The sequence below is a fragment of the Podarcis liolepis genome (genome assembly GCF_965112155.1).
Source record: "Podarcis liolepis genome assembly, chromosome: 8".
Classification (NCBI taxonomy): domain Eukaryota; kingdom Metazoa; phylum Chordata; class Lepidosauria; order Squamata; family Lacertidae; genus Podarcis; species Podarcis liolepis.
In genome coordinates this window covers 10,640,121-10,664,704 of record NC_139560.1, presented here as the reverse complement: position 1 = coordinate 10,664,704, position 24,584 = coordinate 10,640,121, and the positions used below count along the sequence as shown (strand labels likewise).

The following is a 24,584-nucleotide window of genomic DNA, read 5'->3' as shown; positions in this document are numbered from 1 at the left end:
GGGAGGGAGGGAGGGAGGCTGGCTCGCGAGAGGGGACTCCTACGTTTTATTGCTCTGATTTTACAGAGGGTCTAAAATAAAAGAGAATCTTCCGTCTGCTGTATGTGAAAGCAAAACCATTTGTTGATTTAAATCCTTTTTTTCTCTTTTACTCATCCTGGGCTAAGTCTGCGTTGATTCATCCTGTCATTTTAAATGCTTTTTTAACAACAGGATTTTCTGCAGAATGCCCTAGTACTCAAATATTTTCTGTTATGCTGGCTGCAGTGTAGACCTTTTGAATTATTATTTCCTTTGAGGTTTAGAAGCAGAGGTTGGATGTCCCTCTGTCATGGATGCTTTAGCTGAGATCCCTGCATTGCATTGGGTTGGACTAGATGACCCTTGGGTCCTTCCAACTCTAAGATTCCATTACTCTTTTTAAAGTGCGGGGCTTCATCTACATAAAACACTTCTTGCCCGTTTACAGTCGTACCTTGGTTTACAACCATAATCCATTCCGGAGGTCCATTTGTAAACCAAAACAGGTTGTAACCCAAGGCGCGCTTTCGCCAATGGGGCGTCCAAAATGTTTTTGTTCGTAATCCAAAAAAAAAGGGTTGTAATCCAAAAAAAAGGTTGCAAACCAGGACACGCACTTCCAGGTTTGATGTGTTCGTAATCCAAAACGTATGCAAACCAAAACGTATGCAAACCAAGGTACCACTGTATTTTCTTTAAACAGGATTTCTATAGCGCTTAATCCTCAAAACCTTTAAATGCTTCACATTATATAGACATTAAAATGTACCAATTAAATCAGATGTTAAAAACAAGTCGGCTTATAAATATAAATAAGATCAGCCATTTTGCGCACGCGCACACACATACACACACAAACTTAAAAAATAATAATTTTAAACTGCATGCCAAATTTGCATGTGTGTGTAGGCTCACCTAAACAACGTTTTTAGCAGGTGCTGAAACCAGTACAGCAAAGACACCCATCTAGTATCAATGGGCAGGGAGTTCCAGAGGGTACTTGCAACCACAGTGAAGGATTGATTCCTTGCACCTAGCACAAGTTGGGTAGCACTTCCCCAGTGACTTGGGCCTACTCTCTTTGTGAGCTTACAGGGCATGCTGCTCTTGTGAAACACCCGCTCAGCTCAGTAGAAGCAAGTCCAAATCACCATTGGATTGGGAAGGCTTTCTACATCTGTTCAACGGGCCTGTTGCAACATCCTTGGACCTACACTTTAGCTCTGGTTCCCATGCACAGCGGGATGTTGGAGTGGGTGGGGCTGTGCGCCGGTTTTTCCTATCCTGTTAAGGAAGAATGATTTGCCACGTGTGGCTGCTTTAAGCCACTTGCGCTCCAAATGTCATGCAATTGCACCACTGGGAAGTACAGTCATACCTTGGAAGTCAAATGGAATCCATTCCGGAAGTCCGATTGACTTCCAAAGCATTCGACTTCCAAATTGCAGCTTCCGACTGGCTGCAGGAAGCTCCTGCAGCCAATCGGAAGCCCCGTCGGATGTTTGGCTTCCAAAAGAATGTTCAGAAACCAGAACGGTCACTTCCGGAAGCCAAAACGTCTGTGTTCCAGGGCGATCGACAATCAAGGTACAACTGTACAGCTGTGACCGACTCTGGAGTTGCAGCGCTCATCTCGCTTTATTGGCTGAGGGAGCCGGCGTACAGCTTCTGGGTCATGTGGTCAGCATGACTAAGCGAACCAGAACAGCAAACAGAAATGCCATTTACCTTCCCGCCGGAGCGGTACCTATTTATCTACTTGCACTTTGACGTGCTTTCAAACTGCTAGGTTGGCAGGAGCAGGGGCAGAGAAATGGGAGCTCATCCTGTCGCGGGGATTCGAACCTCCGACCTTCTGATCGGCAAGTCCTAGGCTCTGTGGTTTAATCACAGCGCCACCTGCGTCCCATTCCTAAAGTAGGCAAACACATAACAAATGTCCTCTGAGCATGTACAGAGTAACTAGTGAGGGAATTGGGGACCTTTGCAAACAGTTCCTTCATAGTGCAGCCAATGCACAGTCATTTATTTGGCAGAAATGGTCCTACTTGTGTGTCCTAGGCCTTACCCCATCCTCTTCCTCTGCATCATGCCTTTGCTGAGAATCCCAGGTACAGCAATAAGTAACCAAACAAACCCGTGTGTTGCAAAGAGAAAGTCAGCCATGTCTAGTCAACACGATGACCATGTACATATGCAATAGGCAATCTTTATAGAATTCCTTCAAACCATAACAAGTACAAAATGAAATCTTCAGTCTCAAAGTCTCTGAAAATCTTTAACTGAAGCGAGGTACCAGACTTACAATGAAAGACAAGCTGTGAAGCTTTGTGTATTCAGCAAATATGATGTCCAACACTGAACAGTGATTCCAGATATTGACTACTGTTTCGTAAAATTCTTCGTCAGTGTGGTGGGAGGATATAGAATTGCTTCATTTCAAAGATGGGTTTATGAAGCATCTTATTTCATCTTATTTGGGGGACAGGAGGCGGACAGGTGTGGAAGACTCCCTGGTCCTGAATGGGGTAACTGTACCCCTGAAGGACCAGGTGCGCAGCCTGGGAGTCATTTTGGACTCACAGCTGTCCATGGAGGCACAGGCTAAATCCGTGTCCAGGGCAGCTGTGTACCAGCTCCATCTGGTAGGCAGGCTGAGACCCTACCTGCCTGCGGACTGCCTCACCAGAGTGCTGCATGCTCTAGTTATCTCCTGCTTGGACTACTGCAATGCGCTCTACGTGGGGCTACCTTTGAAGGTGACCCGGAAACTAAACTAATCCAGAATGCAGCAGCCAGACTGGTGACTGGGAGCAGCCGCCAAGACCATATAACACCGGTCTTGAAAGACCTACACTGGCTCCCAGTACGTTTCCGAGCACAATTCAAAGTGTTGGTGTTGACCTTTGAAGCCCTAAACGGCCTCGGTCCTGTATACCTGAAGGAGCGTCTCCACCCCCATCGTTCTGCCCAGACACTGAGGTCCAGCGCCGAGGGCCTTCTGGCAGTTCCCTCCCTGCGAGAAGCCAAGTTACAGGGAACCAGGCAGAGGGCCTTCTCGGTAGTGGTGCCCGCCCTGTGGAATGCCCTCCCACCAGATGTCAAAGAGAAAAACAACTATCTGACTTTTAGAAGACATCTGAAGGCAGCCCTGTTTAGGGAAGCTTTTAATGTTTGATGTATCACAGTATTTTAATATTCTTTTGGAAGCCGCCCAGAGTGGCTGGGGAAACCCAGCCAGATGGGCGGGGTATAAATAAAAAATTATTATTATTATTATTATTATTATTATTATTATTATTATTATTATTGGCTTGATCCAGCAGAATCAGGTCATGTTTTTACCCAAGAGCCTTTAAACTGGAGACACCAGTGCATAAACAATGTGCAAAACCTCTGTGGGCTTGGCCTTCTCTTATGAACAGATTCAGCCCAAGGTGCTGCGGTCAGGTGTAAGGAAACCAAACTACAGTGGTGCCTCGCAAGACGAAAAGAATCCATTCTGTGATTCTCTTCGTCTAGCGGTTTTTTTCGTCTTGCGAAGCAAGCCCATTGAAGGATTAGCGGATTAGCGCTATTAGCAGGTTTTAGAGGCTTTTAGCGGCTTATCTGCTGATCGGATCAGCTTAGCAGCTTAGAAAAAGGGGGGGGGGAGGGAAAAAACCCAGCAGGAACTCGCAAGACATTGTCGTCTTGCGAAGCAAGCCCATAGGAGATTCGTTTTGCGAAGCACCTCCAAAACGGAAAACTCTTTCGTCTAGCGAGTTTTCCGTCTTGCGAGGCATTCGTCTTGCGGGGCACCACTGTATACGATCAAGAAATGATGCGGGAATATTCCAGCAGCTGGAGAATTGCATTTAAGAGATGGAACAGTCTGTGATCTGACGAGAGTCTGGCAGCAGAAGAGGCACCACAATTATCTCATGCTACACAGACTTCTCAACAAAGCGTTGCCCAGGCAGGGCGCATTCCCTATTCATTGAGTTCTGAAAGTCCCTATTGTGAGACGGCGCATGACGGTCACATTGTGCAATGGGCAGCTACGAGCGGCCCAGAAGAACAAAGCGCCTCTTCAGAAATCTGCACTGCAAACAATGCTCCCAAGGTGAGGTGGTACAGAAAAAGGAAAAACGTTGAGGAGGCCAGGATTGGGTTAAGTAGGAAATGCCTCCCTCATAAGGAGGTTGGAGACAGACAACAGTTTGCGATAGGGCTCAAAGTGGTTGTTGAGAAGGGTCACTTATTCCCATGTTGCACAGAGCTCTTTCGTGCTTTCCTTGTGTCTCAAGCTAAACGGGTTTTTGGAAATGAATGGGACAGGCAGCTACTGAAATTGGATTTAAGGTCACCGTTAAAGGCAAATCTTCCTAAGTCACACTTCCAGAAACAACAAGTGCTAGACGCCTGCAAATTTTAAGGTGCGGTTCTCCATCCAAATAGTGTGTACAGAAATGTCTATATCAGGATAGTGCATGTAATGATGCATATTATAGTGAAAATAACACAAAAGGCATTCTATTTAGGGAACACTAATTGGAAGCTGTGGAAGTTGCGTGGAACGTTCGGGTTCCAAAGAACGTTCGCAAACCGGAACACTCACTTCTGGGTTTGCTACATTAGGGAACAAAAACGTTCGATTCGCAAGGCATTTGGGACCCAAGGTATGGCTGTATAAACTCTGGATCTCCCCCACTTGCCCTGCTCTGACTGATCCAGCAATGGAGAGTTGTTAAAGGCAACTAAGGCAGTACCTCCTGTGGCTCCCCACAGCTTTCTGCCCCAAACACAGCAGGTTGATTCATTTATCATTGAATGCAAAGATGCCCTTCAACACGGCAAATGTAGCTTCTGTAAGACCATCACAAGAGGCTGACCGCAATCGTAACCTCCTGCTGGGCACTTCTAGGCACGAGCCACACAGACTGTCCTCCTTTGCCTGGGCAGGAATAGGATTTGGTCTGTGTCAAATGTGGGTCTGCCAACAAGGTTTCGGTGTTCATGTCACGCTGCCTTGCCAAGGGCTTTTCACAGCAGCAGGTGTGTGCCCAGTTATCTCAAGGAGGATTTGATTGCATCCTGCCCCATCTTAAAGCTAAGCTGCTTACAGAACGAGCCGGGCCCATGTCCCCCGTAGACGGGACAATTATCTGTATCTGGGACAAGGCTCAGAAATAGCATAATGTACGCTTGGCGAAAGCGTCACGTCGTGGCGGCTTGTTTTAAGCAGAGACAGCACATGTGAACGTGCTTCTCCTCTTCTGTACCTGAGCTGCCCCCACAGCAGTAGAGTTCTGTCACGAAGAGGTGGGCTTCATCAAACAGGTAGATTTTTAGGAACGAAACTGATGGAGAAGGGAAAACTCTCCTGCCCTGTCCAGAATAATTTCAAAATTAAGGTTCTTGAAAGCTCCAGGCCTTTATAAATTAATGTATCCATGCATAAGCCGAATGTGGGTTGATCTGTCAGCATGCAACACCAGCCACACCCCAGGAAATGGCTTTGACTGGATGGCTAAAGCAGCTGAGGACACCTGATTGATTTCACAAATGAAATACCGTGAAAATCCCTGAAACGAGAAGTATTCGACTATAAATATTATCTTGTGGAAATCAACTAGTCTTTAACATCAGCAGTAACATCTAGACCACGGGAGCGTTTCAGCCCTGCTCTTGACTTTGTTCAAATCTAAAACAGCTTTATCTTGTATTCCTTTCTTTGAATTTGTGCCACTTAGGTTTGTAAACCTTTTTGTAAAAGCAGCACTAGAATTTTCAGTTGAGTCCTTAACCCTTTATTATTGTGCTTTGCTTTCTTCAAGTTGAGCTTCGTTAAAAACTTGCTATTTAGGTTTTCAAACCTTTTTTGTAAATTCAGTATTAGAAACTGTACTTTTGAGTCCTCAATCCTTTATTACTGTGCTTTGCTTTACCTAAGTCGAGCTGGGATTATAATATATCAGAATTTTGCGGGTTCTACCCTTGTTTGAATTTTGGTCATTTAAAGTTTATGATTTTTCTATTTCCTTGAAATAAGGTTTGTAGCCGACATCCCGTTAAGTCTTTGTTCTATTTTAGGTTTTTCTAATTTTTTCCTTAAGCTTTTTGATTTTTATTATTTAGATGATTTCCACAAGATAATATTTATAGTCAATTACTTCTTGTTTCAGGGATTTTCACAGTATTTCATTTGTTTTGTGCAATTTCTCAGTTCCGTGACTGTCTTTTTTCTATTGAGGACACCTGATTGGCCTCAAACCCTCTGTGAGTTAGGGACTTCCCCTGCATGCAAAGACAGGCTCCAGCAGATTGTGTGGACGAGACCAATAGTGGGTCCTATGGTCAAGAAGGCAGTTTCTGCACGTACAGTAGAGGGAAGTGAGACAGATGGGACTCGCCAACCTAGGAAGGTAGCCCATCTAGGAGAAAGAAAATATCCTTCTCCTTGACCCTAACCATCTGCTGCCTTGCAGAATATCTTCAGGGGAAGAAAAGGCCAAGGAGTAAACCCTATACAAATCCAGAGTCGATTCCTAAGATGGTTGCATGGCATCTTGTAGGTCTCATTCTGGCAACTGCTGCAGCTGAGCTGGTGCCAAATGCATTGCTCTGCTTTCCTCTGGACCAAGTCAGGGAGGTTGAGATGGGGGTCTTGTCATCAGGGCAGCTCAGGACCTCCGTATACCTGAAGGAACGTCTCCACCTCTATTGCTCAGCCCACTTAAGTCCACCTCTAAGGGTCTTTTGCTGGTTCCCTCACTGCGAGAAGTGAAGTTAAAGGCTAAGGGCCTTCTTGGTAGTGGCACCCTCCCTGTGGAACACCCTCCCTTAGCTGTCAAGGAGATAAAAGGACTACACAACTTTTAGAAGACATCTGAAGGCAGCCCTGTATTGGGAGGTTTTTGATGTTTGATGTTTTATGATGTTTTTATATATGCTGCAAGCCACCCAGAGTGGGGAAAGCCAGCCAGATGGGCTAGGTATAAATAAAATTATGATGATGCCCAGGCTTGCATGCGCACTCCATTGTTTCTTGAGACAGACAGGTACCAGCAACAATGCTAGATAAGACGATTTGCATGTGGATTGTCCCATATTTATTCTCTGGCTCTCCCAGATTGGCCTGATCAGGACTTTTCTCAGTGTAGACTAGGGTTGGGGGACCTGAACCCCTCCAGATACTGCTGGACTCCCATTCCTATATTCACGGACCATTGAATTGACACCAAACTGGGAGGGGTGGCTAACACCCCAGAGGACAGGATCACACTTCAAAACGACCTTGACAGATTAGAGAACTGGGCAAAAACAAACAAGATGAATTTTAACAGGGAGAAATGTAAAGTATTGCACTTGGGCAAAAAAAAATGAGAGGCACAAATACAAGATGGGGGACACCTGGCTTGAGAGCAGTACATGTGAAAAGGATCTAGGAGTCTTGGTTGACCACAAACTTGACATGAGCCACCAGTGTGACGCGGCAGCTAAAAAAGCCAATGCAATTCTGGGCTGCATCAATAGGAGTATAGCATCTAGATCAAGGGAAGTAATAGTGCCACTGTATTCTGCTCTGGTCAGACCTCACCTGGAGTCCTGTGTCCAGTTCTGGGCACCACAATTCAAGAAGGACACTGACAAACTGGAACGTGTCCAGAGGAGGGCAACCAAAATGGTCAAAGGCCTGGAAACGATGCCTTATGAAGAACGGCTAAGGGAGCTGGGCATGTTTAGCCTGGAGAAGAGGAGGTTAAGGGGTGATATGATAGCCATGTTCAAATATATAAAATGATGTCACATAGAGAAGGGAGAAAGGTTGTTTTCTGCTGCTCCAGAGAAGCGGACACGGAGCAATGGATCCAAACTACAAGAAAGAAGATTCCACCTAAACATTAGGAAGAACTTCCTGACAGTAAGAGCTGTTTGACAGTGGAATTTGCTGCCAAGGAGTGTGGTGGAGTCTCCTACTTTGGAGGTCTTTAAGCAGAGGCTTGACAACCATATGTCAGGAGTGCTCTGATGGTGTTTCCTGCTTGGCAGGGGGTTGGACTCGATGGCCCTTGTGGTCTCTTCCAACTCTATGATTCTATGGTCACGCTGGCTGGGACTGTTGCTAGTTGGGAATCCGACAGCTAGAAGGCCATAGATTCTCAACTTTGGGTTTTCAGATGTTCTTGAACTACAAATCTCATCATCCCTGACCACTCACCATGCTGGCTAGGAATGATGGCTACTGCAGTGCAATGTCTGAGAAAGGATGCTGTAGACAAATCTGAGCTAGAGCCACCTGTGACCTGACTCGATACAGGGCAGCTTCCTACGAACAACCCTATTGCAAATCACTTTAAGATGTCACCTAGGAAATTATTCATAAATGAAATCAGTCGCGATTCTCAAGGTTGTCTTCTTCCCAGTTGAAGTTAATGGTTGCACATGCTGCCTTCAACATAGCCAGACCCACCCAAATTAGGCACATCCCTGATTTTCCTGCGTCACTGAAAAAGGTACACATCCCAGTGTTCCATGTAAGGCCTGGCGAGTTTGGAGGTTGCCTTGGGCCTGGTCATCCTAACCTACAGGAGGTGAAGAGTAAATATAAATGTGGTTGTGGGGAAAGTCTTCCAGAGCAGAATACAGTGGTGCCCCGCAAGACGAATGCCTCGCAAGACGGAAAACTCGCTAGACGAAAGAGTTTTCCGTTTTGGAGGTGCTTCGCAAAACGAATTTCCTATGGGCTTGCTTCGCAAGACGAAAATGTCTTGCGAATTCCTGCGGGGGGTTTTTCCTCCCCCCCTTTTCTAAGCCGCTAAGCCGCTTATCAGCTGATCCGATAAGCTGATAAGCCGCTAATAGCGCTAATCCGTCAATGGGCTTGCTTCGCAAGACAAAAAAACCGCTAAACGAAGAGAATCATGGAACTGATTATTTTCGTCTTGCGAGGCACCACTGTACATGCTATGCTTGGAAAAGGTCCCATCAGCAGGTAGGTGGGAACAACTCCTACCCGACTCCTTGGAGAACCAGCGTCTGTCGATGCAGACTGAATATCATTCAGTATCTTGTCTCCAACCCGTCAACTGGATACTTCTGGATCCAGAACCCAAACTTATTTCCAACAACTGACCGTCAGTGTCTGACTCTGAATATGGGCATTCTATTTAGCATCATGGCCAACAGCCATAGGTATAGTTTTATCAATCTGCCCAACTAGTGGCCATCATCACTTCTCAGGGTATGCAGTAAATTCCAAAAATGTGCTGTCAACTAGTACTTCCACTTTTCTGTTTTGAAACTACCACCAATTTCCTTCACTGAGTGAACCAGCATTATAGTAACATGGGCTGGGGACAGAGAAATCTATTTCCTCAGCCTGTACAATTCATGTTATATTACCTGCTTTCATAAGCATTTTTTAAAAAAGCTAACTAGTCCAAATGCGTTAGGCTTTGCATTTCACAAGTCATTTTATTGGTCTTTTCTATACCCTTTCCGGTGTTCTAGACTCTTTGAGATGGGTTAACCAGAACTGCAGCCATTTTTTATGAAGGAAATTAGGGTCATGCTTTTTCTCTTCTTTTACACTGCTGCCAACTAAGTTGACATTTACAGCAAGCTGTCCATCAAACAGCCATTTTACCTTTCCTGGCCAGAAACAGCAAATCTCACACCATCAGCATTAAAATATGAAATTCTCAACATCAACATGCTTTACACTTGCTTATATTAACCAGGCAACACAATTTTGTTTCCCAGTTTGGATGGTTCTGACTAGTCTGGATCTTGAAAAATTTGTTGTTATCGGCAAACTTACCTATGGCATGGCTCACCCAATCCAGGTCATTTTAATAGTAAAAGGACTATCAAGCTCCAGTACAGAACTAATTTCTCCCCAATGTGAAAATGGTCCATTTATCCTCGTCTTCTGCTTCCTGATGTTTAACCCATTGATGATCCATAAGAGAATGCACTCAAGGCAGTTTAAGTGATCCATATAAGTAAAAAGGTAAAGGTAAAGGTACCCCTGCCCGTACGGGCCAGTCGTGTCCGACTCTAGGGCTGTGCGCCCATCTCACTTAAGAGGCCGGGGGCCAGCGCTGTCCGGAGACACTTCCGGGTCACGTGGCCAGCGTGACAAAGCTGCATCTGGCGAGCCAGCGCAGCACACGGAAACGCTGTTTACCTTCCCGCCAGTAAGCAGTCCCTATTTATCTACTTGCACCCGGGGGTGCTTTCGAACTGCTAGGTTGGCAGGCGCTGGGACCGAGCAACGGGAGCGCACCCCGCCGCGGGGATTCGAACCGCCGACCTTTCGATCGGCAAGTCCTAGGCACTGAGGCTTTTTACCCACAGCGCCACCCGCGTCCCATTCCATATAAGTAGTGAGGTGCATTTTCAACCACCAGAGATGGACTTTCTGTTGTGTAGGGTCAACTGAAGTGCAGGGCCAACTGAAGTGGGAGAGTCAAACTCATTGGTTTTTAAATCCTTATCTCAAAGATCACCATTATTTTCAGGACACAAAACAGATGCAAAACCACTGCAAAGTTACAAATTTATTTTTGAAATAAATACAAATAATTCATTAATAAACTTTTCTGAAATAGACAAGTTTCACCTCTCAATTACCATCTGTTCCTCCTCTCCGTGAACCACCTAAGAAACTCTGCAGTGGACATTTTAAAAATAGGTGATTTGCCTACACTAGAGCTTAGTTCTCTTTGAAATACCAAAGATATTCCGGTGTAGAGATGCTTCATGTTTTAAATGCTTGATACCCCAAAATCATGAGCTATATTACAAATTGTGAAGTAGCAAATAGAAAGCCAGTGAAAAATAATCTGCAAAAAACAATAACCATTCTATGCTGGAAATCTGTTGCGATGCCCACTGCTCCCCAAAATACAGCTCTGCAGACATCAGGACAGGCTGCAGAATCAATACACCTCTACATTCACAGTCATCAAAATCTCCATTGCAGTCATGCACTTCTCGCTCATGAACAGTGTGGAAAGTATTCATCCAGCACTAGGTCTTAATCCTGAAATGGTAAGGGGCTGACCAACCTGGCAGCTGACTATAGAGCACTTTATAATCATTACACAACTTTTCCACCTTCTAAGACAATTTACTGCTGGTCCCCCAACCACCACACGCATTACCCTAAGTGGCCACAAGGCCAACTGATTTTGCCATCTCCAAACATCCATTTGAGGTCCAAAACATAAGACCAAGTGCTGGCATGCTTTTGACAATAATTTGAACCTTGGCCTTTACTTGCTCAAACAGTTTTAGTTCTAAAAGGAGAAATACTGCCACTAAATAGCATGAAGGCTTAAGATTTTGTTTGCCTGAAATTGCAATACATTCCCTATTTTAATTATATATATAGATATATATAATCATGTAGGAAAACAGGCCTTGAACACTACTCACAAGGCCAGACACAAAATCGCATTCGATTAATATGTACAGATTTGAGTAAATCCACCTTCAACCTGACTTTCAGATTTTTTCTAAAAGTCTCCAGTCATGTATTGTTTCCCCCAAAGCAAATTATTTAAAATCACATTGGGAAAGGGCTTTTTTTTTTAATAGTGTAAAAAAAAGGGGGGGGAGATGGATCATCTTCAAAGGCTTTGTTTCTGAACAAGATCCTAGGTAGCTTAGGTTTCAATCTTGGTGATCAAGTGCTGTTAGCTTCACCACTGGACAAGTTTTAAAGCAATCTAGAATTAGTTGGAGAACAGAATAGCAGCAACCTCTGTTAAGGGAACAGAGAAACTTGAGATGTCTGCTTTATTGGTCCCTGATGAACTCTAGGTGGGGGACAGAGTCATGTGCTACAGAAAACACTTTAGATTAAGTATCAAGATACACAGTAGGCGGTGGTTAGGTCTCACTTCCAATTCAAGCCCCTTTCATTTAACAAGAAACTTCCATCGACTTGGGGCTGGGCTGCTCAGTGTTGTTTGCAGAGTTGGGAGTGAGCTCAATGTGAGTGTCAGTGTGAGCACGACTCCGGACGTTATCGCCAGTGTGGGACCTGCTCCTGGCACCCTCGCCAGTGTGGGCTCTGCTGCGGTTTCCTTCGCCAGTGTGGGACCTGCTCCTGCCCCCTTCGAGGGAGGAGACACTGGAACCAGATGCTGTGCGGGATCTCATCAGTCTCGTCATGCTTGCAGAAGGCACTGCAAAGGAAATGCAAGTGACGGGTGAAGATTTTTTTTTTTTAAGTCCTCCTGTATTGGTTAATGCAAATTATGAGGATCAGTGACCAGAATAGGCAACACACAAGACATAAAATTAGATATGGAAGTGCATGTAATCCAAGGGGTGGGAGAAAGATAAGGTAAAGGGACCTCTGACCATTATGTCCAGTCGTGAGTGACTCTGGGGTTGTGGCACTCATCTCGCTTTATTGGCCAAGGGAGCTGGCGTACAGCTTCCAGGTCATGTGGCCAGCATGACTAAGCCGCTTCTGGCGAACCAGAGCAGCACATGGAAACGCTGTTTACCTTCCTGCTGGAGCGGTACCTATTTATCTACTTGCGCTTTGACGTGCTTTCGAACTGCTAGGTTGGCAGGAGCTGGGACCGAACAACGGGAGCCCACTCCGTTTCAGGGATTTGAACTGCTGACCTTCTGATCAGCAAGTCCTAGGCTCTGTGGTTTATCCCACAGTGCCCCCAGCGTTCCATAAGGGAGAAAGATACAGAATATTTATAGACTATTAATAAGATACATCAGGGAAGGAAGATGTGCTTGCATGAAAGAGTTTAAGGAAAGCACACAGCCAAGTCAAGGAACAAGACCCTGAAGGAAGATTTGAGGGGAAATTGGCCCAAGTGCCTAGGAACAAAAATGGATTGCAGCAGGAAGTGGATTAAGAAGGGAGGTTTGAAAGCCTAAGGACAGTACACCACAGTGCTGAGGTCAAAAGTGGAACTGGGATGTATTTGTGTGTGAGAGATGCATATGTGAGGCAGTGTGGTGTGGTAGTTAGGGTGCTGGACTACTGCGTACAACTCAGCCATGAAGCTTGCTGGGTGACCTGGAGCCAGTCACTGCCTCTCAGTCTCACCTAATTCACAAAGTAAATCAAAATCAAGAAGCAAGACTGGGAGTTCTGAATAGGACAATCATGAGGCGGATTCAAAGTGTGTTGACCACAACGTACTTAGAACTCCCCTTCAGACCTTTCCGCTTGATATCAGAAGGTCTAAGCCAAGCAGGCACTTGTAGAGATGTGAGTGGTGCAGCTTGTGTACATTCCATCTCCCCAAATGTATATAATAATAATAATAATAATAATAATAATAATAATAATAATAATAATAATTTATTATTTATACCCCGCCCATCTGGCTGGGCTTCCCCAACTCTGGGCGGCTTCCAACAAAATATTAAAAGACAGTAATATTCACCGTAAACACCTGAACATGGCTAATGTGCTGTTCCAGTTTGGGACAAAGTTGATATCCCTTTAAGGGAGTCCAATACCGATGCACCCAAACTTGTACATTTAAAAACCCAACAATTCTGGAACATAACTTTCACCAACAAGAAAGATCAGTTTAGTATGGCAGCTTAAGAGGACACTGCACATTTATTTTGAAACAAACGTGTACTTACTGTATCCCATGCCCTGTATGAAGTACTTGAAAGCTTCAGCGAGCTTTGCAGGCTGTTAAAAGAAAATACCACATTTTTTTACAAAGTTGCAAGTTACCAATGGCAAACTGTTTTCTGTTTTGGACTCCAATCTTCCAGTAACAGTAAGCCATGGTAATTTGAAAATGCTACTATGGCATGTTATCACTGCTAGGCCAGAAGCCAATTTTCTTTAAAAAGTGTGTGCTTGTTAAAACTCCTGCTAGTGGGTACACATAACTGAGCAAGAAGACTGGAGGTTTTGATGTGTGTTGCATCATTGTAGAGAGAAGTGCAATGCATCTATGGTGACTTTTTATAGAGAGGGTAGGGACCACCATTTGGAGGGCAGGGCTACCATGGAAGCATTTTAGAAAGGATGCATATTTTAGAAAGCGGTTGCAAACAGAGTTTGGCATTCTGTAACAGGGTCTCTAAGAAACCCATCACTGCAAAGCTATAGTACTCAAGGCCAAACCAGTAATACTAGGTTTTAATTTGTAGCAGAGTGTGATTTCACTCTTGTCATCGTGTTACCCACACTTTCAAACATTCTGGACTTCCCCACCCCAGCATGCATTCTCTTCAGTAAGATCTTACCTGAGAAACCTGAGGAAGACCACCACAGTCAGCCATCTGCAAAAATTAATAAAAGCATCAATCAATCATTTGTTGTGTTTGACTAAAAGCCATTACAAATTCAGTTACAGATCCAGCAAGTCAATTAAAACCTTTTAAAAGAAATCCAGAGATATACATCCATTTACAGTAAGTCAAATTAATTTATCACTTTTAAAGTCTACAGCATTGTCTTTTATATAGCTAGCACAAATACTTTTAACAGCTTTAGCAAATAGGGCTGTTTTGTATGTGACAAGCAGATCACAGTCAGATAATAGCCAATGTATTTTCACTTCAGGGTTCTGTCCCAGTAGCGGTGCCAGCATCTGTTCCAAAAATCTCTTGGGGATTTTGATAGAGCTGACAATGGAGTATATAATGAGGGAGATCTTCCTACTTCACCAACCCCACAAATACAATGTCTTAAATGCCTTAGAACATTTATATATCTTTCACCTAAGAGTGAGATTAAAATATATGTCTAAATGCGGGTTCTTTTTGTGTTGAGGAGTTACTTATTAAAGAATCCTATTTTGTTATGCCAGATCTACAATCTCACAAATTCCCTCCAACCCCCCAGTAGTGCCTAAGACTAGGGTGGATAAAAATCAATGTGTTTTTTTTTAAAAAAATTGATTTTTAAAAATTTAAAGCGGATTTTTAAAATAAAATGCTTTAGGAGGCAAAATCTTTCTAAAGATAGTTTTCTATTTAAGTGACATTATAGTCCAAAGGCTATTCATCAGGAAATAACAATTTGTTTGAAGTTTTTCATGTGTGCTAACACTCAGTCTAAATTTTTTTTAATTGTTTAACCACATTGGTTAACAAACATGGATACATATGCTATAATGCTATTGTTTTAGTTAAATTGTTTATTATTAAGGAAATGATTATTTTTCTCCTTCCAATAAAGCACAGCAGAAAAGTTATCCAAATATAAACAATAATTTCATAATTATCTGTCTATGTATTTCTGATAGTATAACCTAATCAGTCATTTTTGATGTAACTGTAAAAACTACTCTGGAAATTTATTGTTCCAAAAACGAAACCTTCCTCTGGTTGTAAATATTAAGAGGATGCCAGCAAGGTTGAACCTTTCTGTAAACAAATGATTTAAATTAAGTCTTACTGACTAGTGTTTTAAATCAAATCCACCCTGCTTAAGACTCATACTTTTGTATTGACATGTGTGAAAAGGAGTTTCACATAAGAGAAGCACAACTTCCAATTTCATTTGGGGGCAAAGTGCTTCTGTTTTGAGGAGGATGCAATAGCCTTCTTGGGATAATGCTTGTGGAAGATGTCGATGGAAAGGGCAGGAGACGTGCAGATGCTGGAGCTTGCACACAGGAAGAGTTTAGGCTTTTTGAAAGACATACCAAATTAGAATCAGCCAGACTTTTTTTTTTAAAAAAAGGCCTTTACAATTAGAACAGTGTTTCACTGTGGTACAGATGTCACAGTGTCCTTTTGTAGATTAGTGACAAGCATGTTAAATCCCTTGGCTGTTCTGGGAGCATAACATTAATCTGTAACCTCAGGGAGAGGATCATCCCCTGAATGTTGTTGACCAATAAACTTGCTCTTCATCAAGAATGAGATGCTCAGCTTTTACTAACAAGGGCACTGCAACTCAGCGGTGCAATCCCACAGAAACCAAGAGGTCAGGGCTCATCATGCACAAGGCCACTTTGCTTCTGGGGAGGAAGTAATTCACCTTGTCCAGAAGCAGATTCTGCACATTACTGCTTAACAGACTGTTTTAGAGTGTACATGTTGTTTTTATTTACCGTATTTTTTGCACCATAACACTCACTTTTTCCCTCCTAGAAAGTAAGGGGAAATGTCTGTGCGTGTTATGGAGCGAATGCCTGCGGATGGCGGGGGGATCTGCTGCAGTCGTGAGCAGAAGATCCATGGTTCCCCTTCCTTCCCTCCTCCATGGCTCGCTTTGAAACAGCAAAGAGGGAGAAGAGCTGCTGAGTGGGGAGGAGAGAGGGACAGAGAGCATGCTTGCTTTAAAGGAGCAAAGTGGGAGAGGAGAGGAGCCGCTTACATGAGTGTAAGCGGCTCCTGTCTGGTTGGCTCCTTTAAAGCAAGCAGGCTCTCTGTCCCTCTCTCCTCCCCACTCAGCTGGCTATATAGCAGCAAAGTTTTTCAGCGAGCCGGGGAGGAGGGAGAGAAGCAGAGCCTGCTTGCTTCTCCTCTTATACCCCTCTTCTGCATTATTAACAGCATCCTTCTCCACCCACCCCACGCGTGTTCCTTGGCCCTTGAGTGCTTTTCCTTCCCTCCCCACTTAAAACGTGGTTACAAAGCATGGATCCACATGGATCCTCAGGATTTTTGCATTGGGCTACCTCAAACTCACCGTCAGATCACATGTCTGTGGCCACAGCATGAACCACAAAAATCATACATCCACTGTTTCGTTTAGAATATTTTTTTTCTTGTTTTCCTCCTCTAAAAACTATGTGCGTGTTATGGTTGGGTGCGTGTTATAGAGCGAAAAATACGGTATTTCTGGATTAGATGGGAACATGGGATGGGAATGTGCTGAAAGTGAAGGATATGCACATTAAATGATAACAAATTCCTCAGTGAGCAGCTAGACACAAAATGACCTCGTGCAACCAAACTACCTCACACAAGGCAGTGTCACGTGCTACTTTCCCTAATAGTAACCAGCATGCAGACATAAATTGGAGACAGATTAAATTTACAACGTGTCCAATCCTGGGGTAACTGAAATTCAGCACACTTATCCGTTCTCATAAAAAGAGGATGGAAGCATCTAGTGGAGACCACTATTTCTCAGTTCCTCACCACAAGTCCAACAAGGAAATGCCAATGAGGGTAAAAGCTGGTTTGCTTGCAAATAAAAATCAGTATATTCGGGTAAACTAATGATCTTACATATGATGAAAGAGGCAGCCAGGATTACCGATCTCTCAGTTCAGACTTTTTGATTTGACAATATTGATATAGACAGCTCTCACACTGGGCAGTCTTTAGAAGCAGAAAGGCTTTAAAACAGGGGTCTTAATATCTGATCTCTCAGATGTTCAACTACAACTCCCATCACCTGACCCATTGGTCACGCGGGTTGCAACTGATGGGAGTTTCAAGTCCAACAACTTCTGGAGGGCCACAGGCACCCCACCCCTGCTGTTGATTAAATGGTTTGAATTACACAACGGCATTACTATACGATACAGGACATTCAAATGACCAAACTGTTAAACACTGGAAAAACTCCATCAAAGGCCAAGGACTTAAGCTATTTTCACCATCTTTGGCATGGTACAGTGGTGCCCCGCAAGACGAATGCCTCGCAAGATGAAAAACTCGCTAGACGAAAGGGTTTTTCGGTTTTGCGTTGCTTCGCTAGACGAATTTCCCTATGGGCTTGCTTCGCAAGACGAAAACGTCTTGCGCTTTTTTCTTAAAGCCGTTTGAAGAGGCGCAGTTGCAACGGACCGTGCTTTGCAAGATGAAAAACATCGCAAGACGAAAAGACTCGCAGAACGAATTCTTTTCATCTTGCGAGGCACCACTGTACAGATATATCTTCTCACCAGCCAGGGGGCAACAATGGGAGGAGATGAACTGCTGGAGTTCATTATATGACCTTCTGAAACTAACTACTGGCAGGATTAAAATCCATTATGGGATGAGTTTCTGGATGTAGTACTGGTAGCATTATCATCTTTTGCTGTCTAACAATGCTTACAGTCCTAATGAATGTACAAAAATATAGGCCAGCCATTCTGTCTATAGTAGAGCAAAGGGGTGGGGGGCTTAATGCCGCTGCAACTTTCTCCCCTACAGAAAGTGTTTTTTTACAGCTGTTATCTACAACATTCCCTGTCTAAGCAAGACACTTGCCAACAAGCAGCAGTCACTGTGTTTAAATACTCTAGAAAACACGAACTCCTCTGATTCTGGAGAAAAGTGCTTATGTTTATTACCTTTAAGAGTGTGGTCTTTGTTGGGTCAAGTTTAGCATTGCAGTCAACCTGTTTGGAAAAGGGAGGGGAGAAGAGTGAGCTTTATTTTTACGCTTAACACAAAAACGTTTGCAACACAGCCCTTATGGCTCTGACTGCAAAATGCCTCAGGAAGCAAAGACCTGCAAAGGCATCCCGCAACCTCCAAGCAGTGATACTGCAGATAGAAGGGAGCCTCCACAATGTGGTTAAGCCTGCAAACCATAGAATTAAGGACCAAGCTGCACGTGATGCTAGTTGTATCACTGGTAGTTGTATTAAAACCAGAAACATTAGGAGCAGGGACACACCAACACCAACTGGGACTACGGTGCTTGGGGTTTAACCCTGTGTGTGTGTGTGTGTGCGCGCGCGCGTGCGTGTGTGTGCTAGTGTGCTAAAAGGAACCCTGGATAAGCTGTCATTTTCCAGACTTTATTGTCCCATCTGCAAATTGGAAGTATGGACCACCTTACAGATTTGCTTAGAACAGCACTATAAATCACTTTGAACATTAGGAGATAAAAAAGATTCAATAATTAAAAAATTGATAGGTACAGTGGTACCTCTGGTTACGTACTTAATTTGTTCCGGAGTTCTGTTCTTAACCTGAAACTGTTCTTAACCTGAGACACCACTTTAGCTAATGGGGCCTCCCACTGCTGCTGCGTGATTTCTGTTCTCATCCTGAAGCAAAGTTCTTAACCCAAGGTACTATTTCTGGGTTAGTGGAGCCTGTAACCTGAAGCGTCTGTAACCCGAGGTACCACTGGATTACAGTGCAATCAATGTAATGGATTCCCAGCAATGGATTATTGTGACACACCTCTAAAGCTAGTCTGTACGTACCACAGCATCAACTGCAGGAGAGCTGTCTCCAACCACCAACAGTGAAGGGCACCTGAAAGGAAATAACTGAAATTGCAGTCATTGCTATATAATTCACTCTCAATATACAAGATTTCTAAAACAAAAGTTTTTGTAACAAATTACTGAAGAAACAGACAGCTTCTGTATAAACCACAGAATCTCAAGATATTTGTTGGTGAGTTAACTGTCACTAAGAGGAATGCACAGAACTATTTGAAGCTGGAGCCAGCATATAGCTCAAAGAAATAATCCCCAACACTCTGGACCCAATTTCTTGCAGTACCGAACTACTTTGCAATAGCAAAAATACATAATCCAAACAAACAAATGAACCTCAGCCCCAAAGTAACAACGAGCAGGAAGAGAGGACATGGAACTATGAGAAGGGTGAAAAATAATTAGCCAAACATCCTTTAGCGAGTTGTGTATCAAAGCAGAAAACAGTAAGGCAGATGTGATGAAACTGTCTATACCAGGCATAGGCAAACTCGGCCCTCCAGATGTTTTGGGACTACAACTCCCATCATCCCTGACCACTGGTCCTGTTAGCTAGGGATGATGGGAGTTGTAGTCCCAAAACATCTGGAGGGCTGAGTTTGCCTATGCCTGGTCTACATTCCAACAAGGTGGCTTGTGGGCATCTGATGTTACCCTTAATGGTAGCTGTCACTAAATCACAGTAGTTAAGATTCTATTTTGCTTCTCAAGCCTTAAGCAAATGTTTAGTTTCTTACCCATTTACAGCTAAGCTTTCATGATAATGTTTTGCACAACTTGCCATACTGTGACACTTGTTTCTCAAGTCACAGCTCACTGCTGTGTACCTCAGTAACTGGGACAGCCCAGGAATAAACCACATACATCTCTAAGCGGTTAAGTCCTGTAAGCTTCAGTTTGTTGAGACATCAACAAGGTAGGAGATTAAGACATGCCCATGGCACGTTCTTCATAAATGAGATTAAAGTGCAAAGTATTCCTTTCCTTCTGTTTGTTCAAATTAATACTTGAAATGGTATAGAAGAAATAGCTGAGGAAGGAGGAGCTTGATTGGGTATGAAAAGGAGGACACGACACAGTCATAAAGAGCCCTTTGAAGATGATACTACAATTATAGCTGGTATGTCTAGGGCATTGTGCCTCTTGATTCTGCCACTGAAATTCTTGCTATCAATTTAGTGGCAAAAAAAATGGCAACCATGAGAATTATACAATCGGTTTGACATACCAGATTTATCTATAGATTTGTTTCAGAAATTAGCCACAACCAGATGACTACAACAGAATTAAAATGGAATATGAAAAATCCTTACTGTAGAGTTACAACAGTTGTTCCAGGTATAGGCCGCTCAATGTCTAGATCTCTTCGGCTGAAGGGAAAAAAAATGAACAGGAGACAAGTAAGCAGAAGGCTTCCATTTAACTTCTAAGCACTGTTCCTATAAAAAGGCAAGGAGAAGCCATAACTCAAGAGTTGATAACATGCAATTTGAGGGCCACATGGAGTCCCTAAGGCATGTGGTCCATGGATGCCTGTCAGAGTTGGGCTCTATTTCAGCTTTCAGTTCTTCGAAAAGACCTAAATATGTCGGATACCACCACGGCAAGTCCATCTGACAAAGCTCGTGTTTAGAAGGAAGATTGTGCTAGCAGCGGTCTTCAAGAGGGATCTTTGGCCCTCCAGACATTGCTGACCTATGATTCCAGTCTGACCCCGTTAGCATGCCACTGATCCAGGGACATAGGAAGCTGCCTTATACACAATCAGACCATTGGTCCATTTAGCTCAGCATTGTCTACACTGACTGTCAGTGGCTCTCCAGAGTTTCAGAAAGGGGTCTCTCCCAGCCTAACCTGGAGATGGTGGGATTGAATCTGGAACCTTTTCCATGCAAAGCATATGCTCTACTACTGAGCTATGGCCCCTTTAACAAAATCTGGAGGGCCCAAGGTTCTTCATTGCGGATTCTGGAAGACTTAAAGGCATTCTGTGGCTGATTGGACTCAAATGGGTGCAGCTTGTTATCCCAAGTAATCCAGATGATCCCCAATAGCAGATTACCTGTTGTATGAGTTGACAAAGAGATGCAGATTGTTTTGATTCATATCATTGATGATGTGCTGGCGGTAAGTATGCATCAAATCCTGATGGTTGTGAATCTCTTCCTAAATTCAAAAAAAGCTCTCATTATATTTGGTAGATCAATACTGGCTTTTTATAACAGCTAAGTGCTCTTTTCCAAGTGCTCCCTATACATCCGTAATCCCCATCCCCTCCAGACAGTAAAATACTTGACAGTAAAGTATGCAACATGGAGCCCTGTCTCTGAAAGATAAACAGCAACATGCTACAGTGGGCTATTTTTCAATAGACGTTTTAGAACAGTAACACTAAAATAGCAGTTGAACTCCTGCCAGTATTGCCACATTTCAGTTACACAAACTGCCTGGTGTCTAAATCTTCCAGGTTTAATGTAGCGCTCTTAAATTTCAACATCAGAACCCACAAGGAGCAAAATGCACAAGCTAAAGCCTGTCACCATTTAAAAGCAGAAGTCTTTATGAGGTGAGGGGCAAGGAATTCTGTCCAAGGGATTAGCATAATAAAGCCTACTAATATGTAAACAGATATACCTGCCCATGTCCTTAAGTATCAGAATTCAAAACACTGCTAAGATACTGCTGCATGTCAGTTGCTAGTACCTTTTCCCTACATGAGAAAGGCAACAGGAGGAGTCTTCAAAATCTGAATGTTATAATACACACTTACCTTGCTAAAAAGATGTGAGATGACCATATCTGGCAGTGCATGAGCCCATCCAGAAATCTACAGAATTCAGAAAAATATGCATTAGGACAGTTCACACTGTCTTGCACAGCGGTCTTTCATACTCCAGTGGTTGACAGTCAACCTCATCACACACAAAAGCAAGTCATAGTCAAATTACATATCCAATTCATGCCATGCTAGAGAAATTACTTTGAGTACTGTGTTAACCATTCATTCATTAGACCTTTTAAGGGTATGTGTTTTGTGTGTCACTATGGCTCCCACATAGCCATGAGTTTGTAGGATCAATCAACTTTAAGAACATAATGATTTGCTCAGAATCTACCACAACAGAAACTGCACCGGTTTAACCATTTGCTGATGCAATTCAATGTATAAAAATCGTGGTGTTCAAAGTAAATTTAACTCCATCATGCAATGCACTTGTGTTTCAAAGCCAATCTGGAACTAATGTACAGTTGTATCAAAGCGACTTCAAAAAGGATGCCTATCAACATGGATTTTTCCAATCAGTCAATGAAGGGGAGATTACAAATTCGTATAGGTCTCAGGGGTATGCTTGGGTGCCGGTGCAAAATCTTTCCAATGACAAACATTTGGTATTTTATGAAAAAGAATTAACATGTTTTAAAATTAAATTTAAAAGATGCAGTATCTTACCTTAGTTGCTGCCCAGTCCATCCATCCTTCAGCACATGGGTTGACATTAATAAGAACGAGTCCTTCCACCATATCAGGATGATTAAGCTGCAAATTGAAGAGTCATGTGAACAAACATGCAGATGCACTGAAGTAGCAACCAACAGGGAAGATTTTGCTTTTAGGAAATCAATTTGGGGGGAAACACAGAGCCCTTTTCAATTTGAAGGCCTGTGAAAGGTGAAATTTCTCTCTGTAAAGGTACCTTAACCTATCTGTTTTCAGTCACTGTGTTCAAGTGGAGAGAACTAAATTTAATGTAAATATCTAGGGCAAACTAAGGCAGATCATCTGCCAATTAATCCTGGACTAGCAGGAATCAGAGCAAAATTTTCAGTGGGGCCATGTGCAAAATTTGAACAGTAGTTTAGCTTGTGGTTTGGATAAATTTGTTCCCTGTGCTTTTGTTACCCAGATGTTAATATACCAAAAATGCAAGGAAGTTATGGACTTTGATTTTTAAAACAAGCCATGCACTAGCCAGTTTTCATTCAGCATGACAGAAGCTGTAAAACCACTGAAAGCACAGACTCTGGAAATTGGCAGGCAATAGCATCGAGATTTTAAACCCTTACCCACCATAGAAACAAGCGAACAACTTACAGCAAATCTGGTTAAGATGTAGGCACCAGCTCCAGTTCCCATTCCAATCACACTTTTCAACCTACATAAAGAAATTATGAATAATGTTTTTTAAAAAAGGTCTGATTTCTAACAGCAACCCCCCCCCCCAATTTCCAAACATACCTATTTTACATTAAGCTACACTGAATAGCAGCTCCATGTCTGTTCAGATCAGACATGTTAAAACAAACAGCACTGGCCTGTCCTCATGCAGCGTATCAGCCACAGTATTACTGTTACTAATTACTATTCTTACTCAGAGTTTGCCATGAGGTCCCAGGTACGGTTTCAACAACTGAATACACAATATTAAAACCAGATAAAACAGATTACAGTCAGGAGAATAAGGTGGCTCCTAATACATATTGTGTATCAATGGTCCCAAGAAGAGTTGCATCTTCAACATCCAACATAAACTACATAATGAAGGTGCCCAGATTCAACCCTTTGGGGAGGTAATTCCAGAGTTTAGGGGCTGCCAAACAATGTGCTCTCCTGGGCTGCCACCCCCTGAACTTCTAAGGTGACCCATAGGGAAGGAGGTGGGGCCTATGTGAGAACCTTGAACTGGCCCAGCAACCATTGCAGCTGGGTTAAAACAGGGGTTGTGCAAGTTCTAAATGGAACCCAGGTCAATGAATTGCTGCTGCACTTGACATTTCCAAGTAATAATCCAATGAGGAAGCTACCAGAGCACAAGAGTGCAGTGGCCAAGTCATCTCTGTGTAAAAGGGGATGTAGCTGGTGAACCATCTGTAGCTCAGAAAGGGCACTTCTAGCATACTGACCCTCCAGTAGAAAGTTGGATTCACGAGTTTTCCCCAAGCTACAAACAAGCTCGTTCTGGGAGAGTGCAACCCTGCCCAGAACAGGCCATCTCTCCATCTCTGGGACTAAAGAACAGGATACAACTTCAATACTGTATAACCCTTATGCCACGCACCCAAATAGGCATGGTGCACACCACTAAATATACACAGGGTTGGAAAGAAGTTGCCTACACGTGTTAGCATAAGTAATTCAGATTGGGTTAATCCATTGCCTGTGCTTCACAATTCTGTCCTACAGGACATAGCCAGTTTCACATGAGGGCAATTAGAAGTATGGAAAGTTGTATTTGGTTTGCTTAGCATTTGTCTTGGTAACTAACCATAGAGACATGAGGCACTCAATGACCATTTGTTTTTCAATATTTAAGCGATAATAAGGTATGCCAAAACCAAGTACCAGTTTCCAGCAATGCATAATTCAATTTAACTACTAAATTACTAAAAATGTTCACAAGGCAATCTTCAGAATCTGTAGTGTCTCTTGACTGGACC

The 24,584-nt window shown here is 43.3% G+C and overlaps 1 protein-coding gene across 7 annotated transcripts in view; it reads right to left on the bottom strand.

Moving 5' to 3' along the window:
- Positions 1–10,553: 10,553 nt before the first annotated feature.
- NDRG1 (N-myc downstream regulated 1) overlaps positions 10,554–24,584 on the bottom strand; it is an 83,510-nt gene continuing 69,479 nt past the window's right edge. For all 7 annotated transcript variants that reach the window (XM_083516880.1, XM_083516881.1, XM_083516879.1 and 4 more), the window contains exons 7-16: positions 23,242–23,302; positions 22,600–22,686; positions 21,919–21,975; positions 21,211–21,314; positions 20,462–20,518; positions 19,131–19,182; positions 18,264–18,311; positions 14,266–14,301; positions 13,648–13,699; positions 10,554–12,203 (exon numbers count right to left, since the gene is read on the bottom strand). In XM_083516880.1, the coding sequence (XP_083373006.1) occupies positions 11,938–12,203; positions 13,648–13,699; positions 14,266–14,301; positions 18,264–18,311; positions 19,131–19,182; positions 20,462–20,518; positions 21,211–21,314; positions 21,919–21,975; positions 22,600–22,686; positions 23,242–23,302 (820 nt within the window). In that variant the 3' untranslated portion in view covers positions 10,554–11,937. The remainder of the gene's footprint in view (positions 12,204–13,647; positions 13,700–14,265; positions 14,302–18,263; positions 18,312–19,130; positions 19,183–20,461; positions 20,519–21,210; positions 21,315–21,918; positions 21,976–22,599; positions 22,687–23,241; positions 23,303–24,584) is intronic.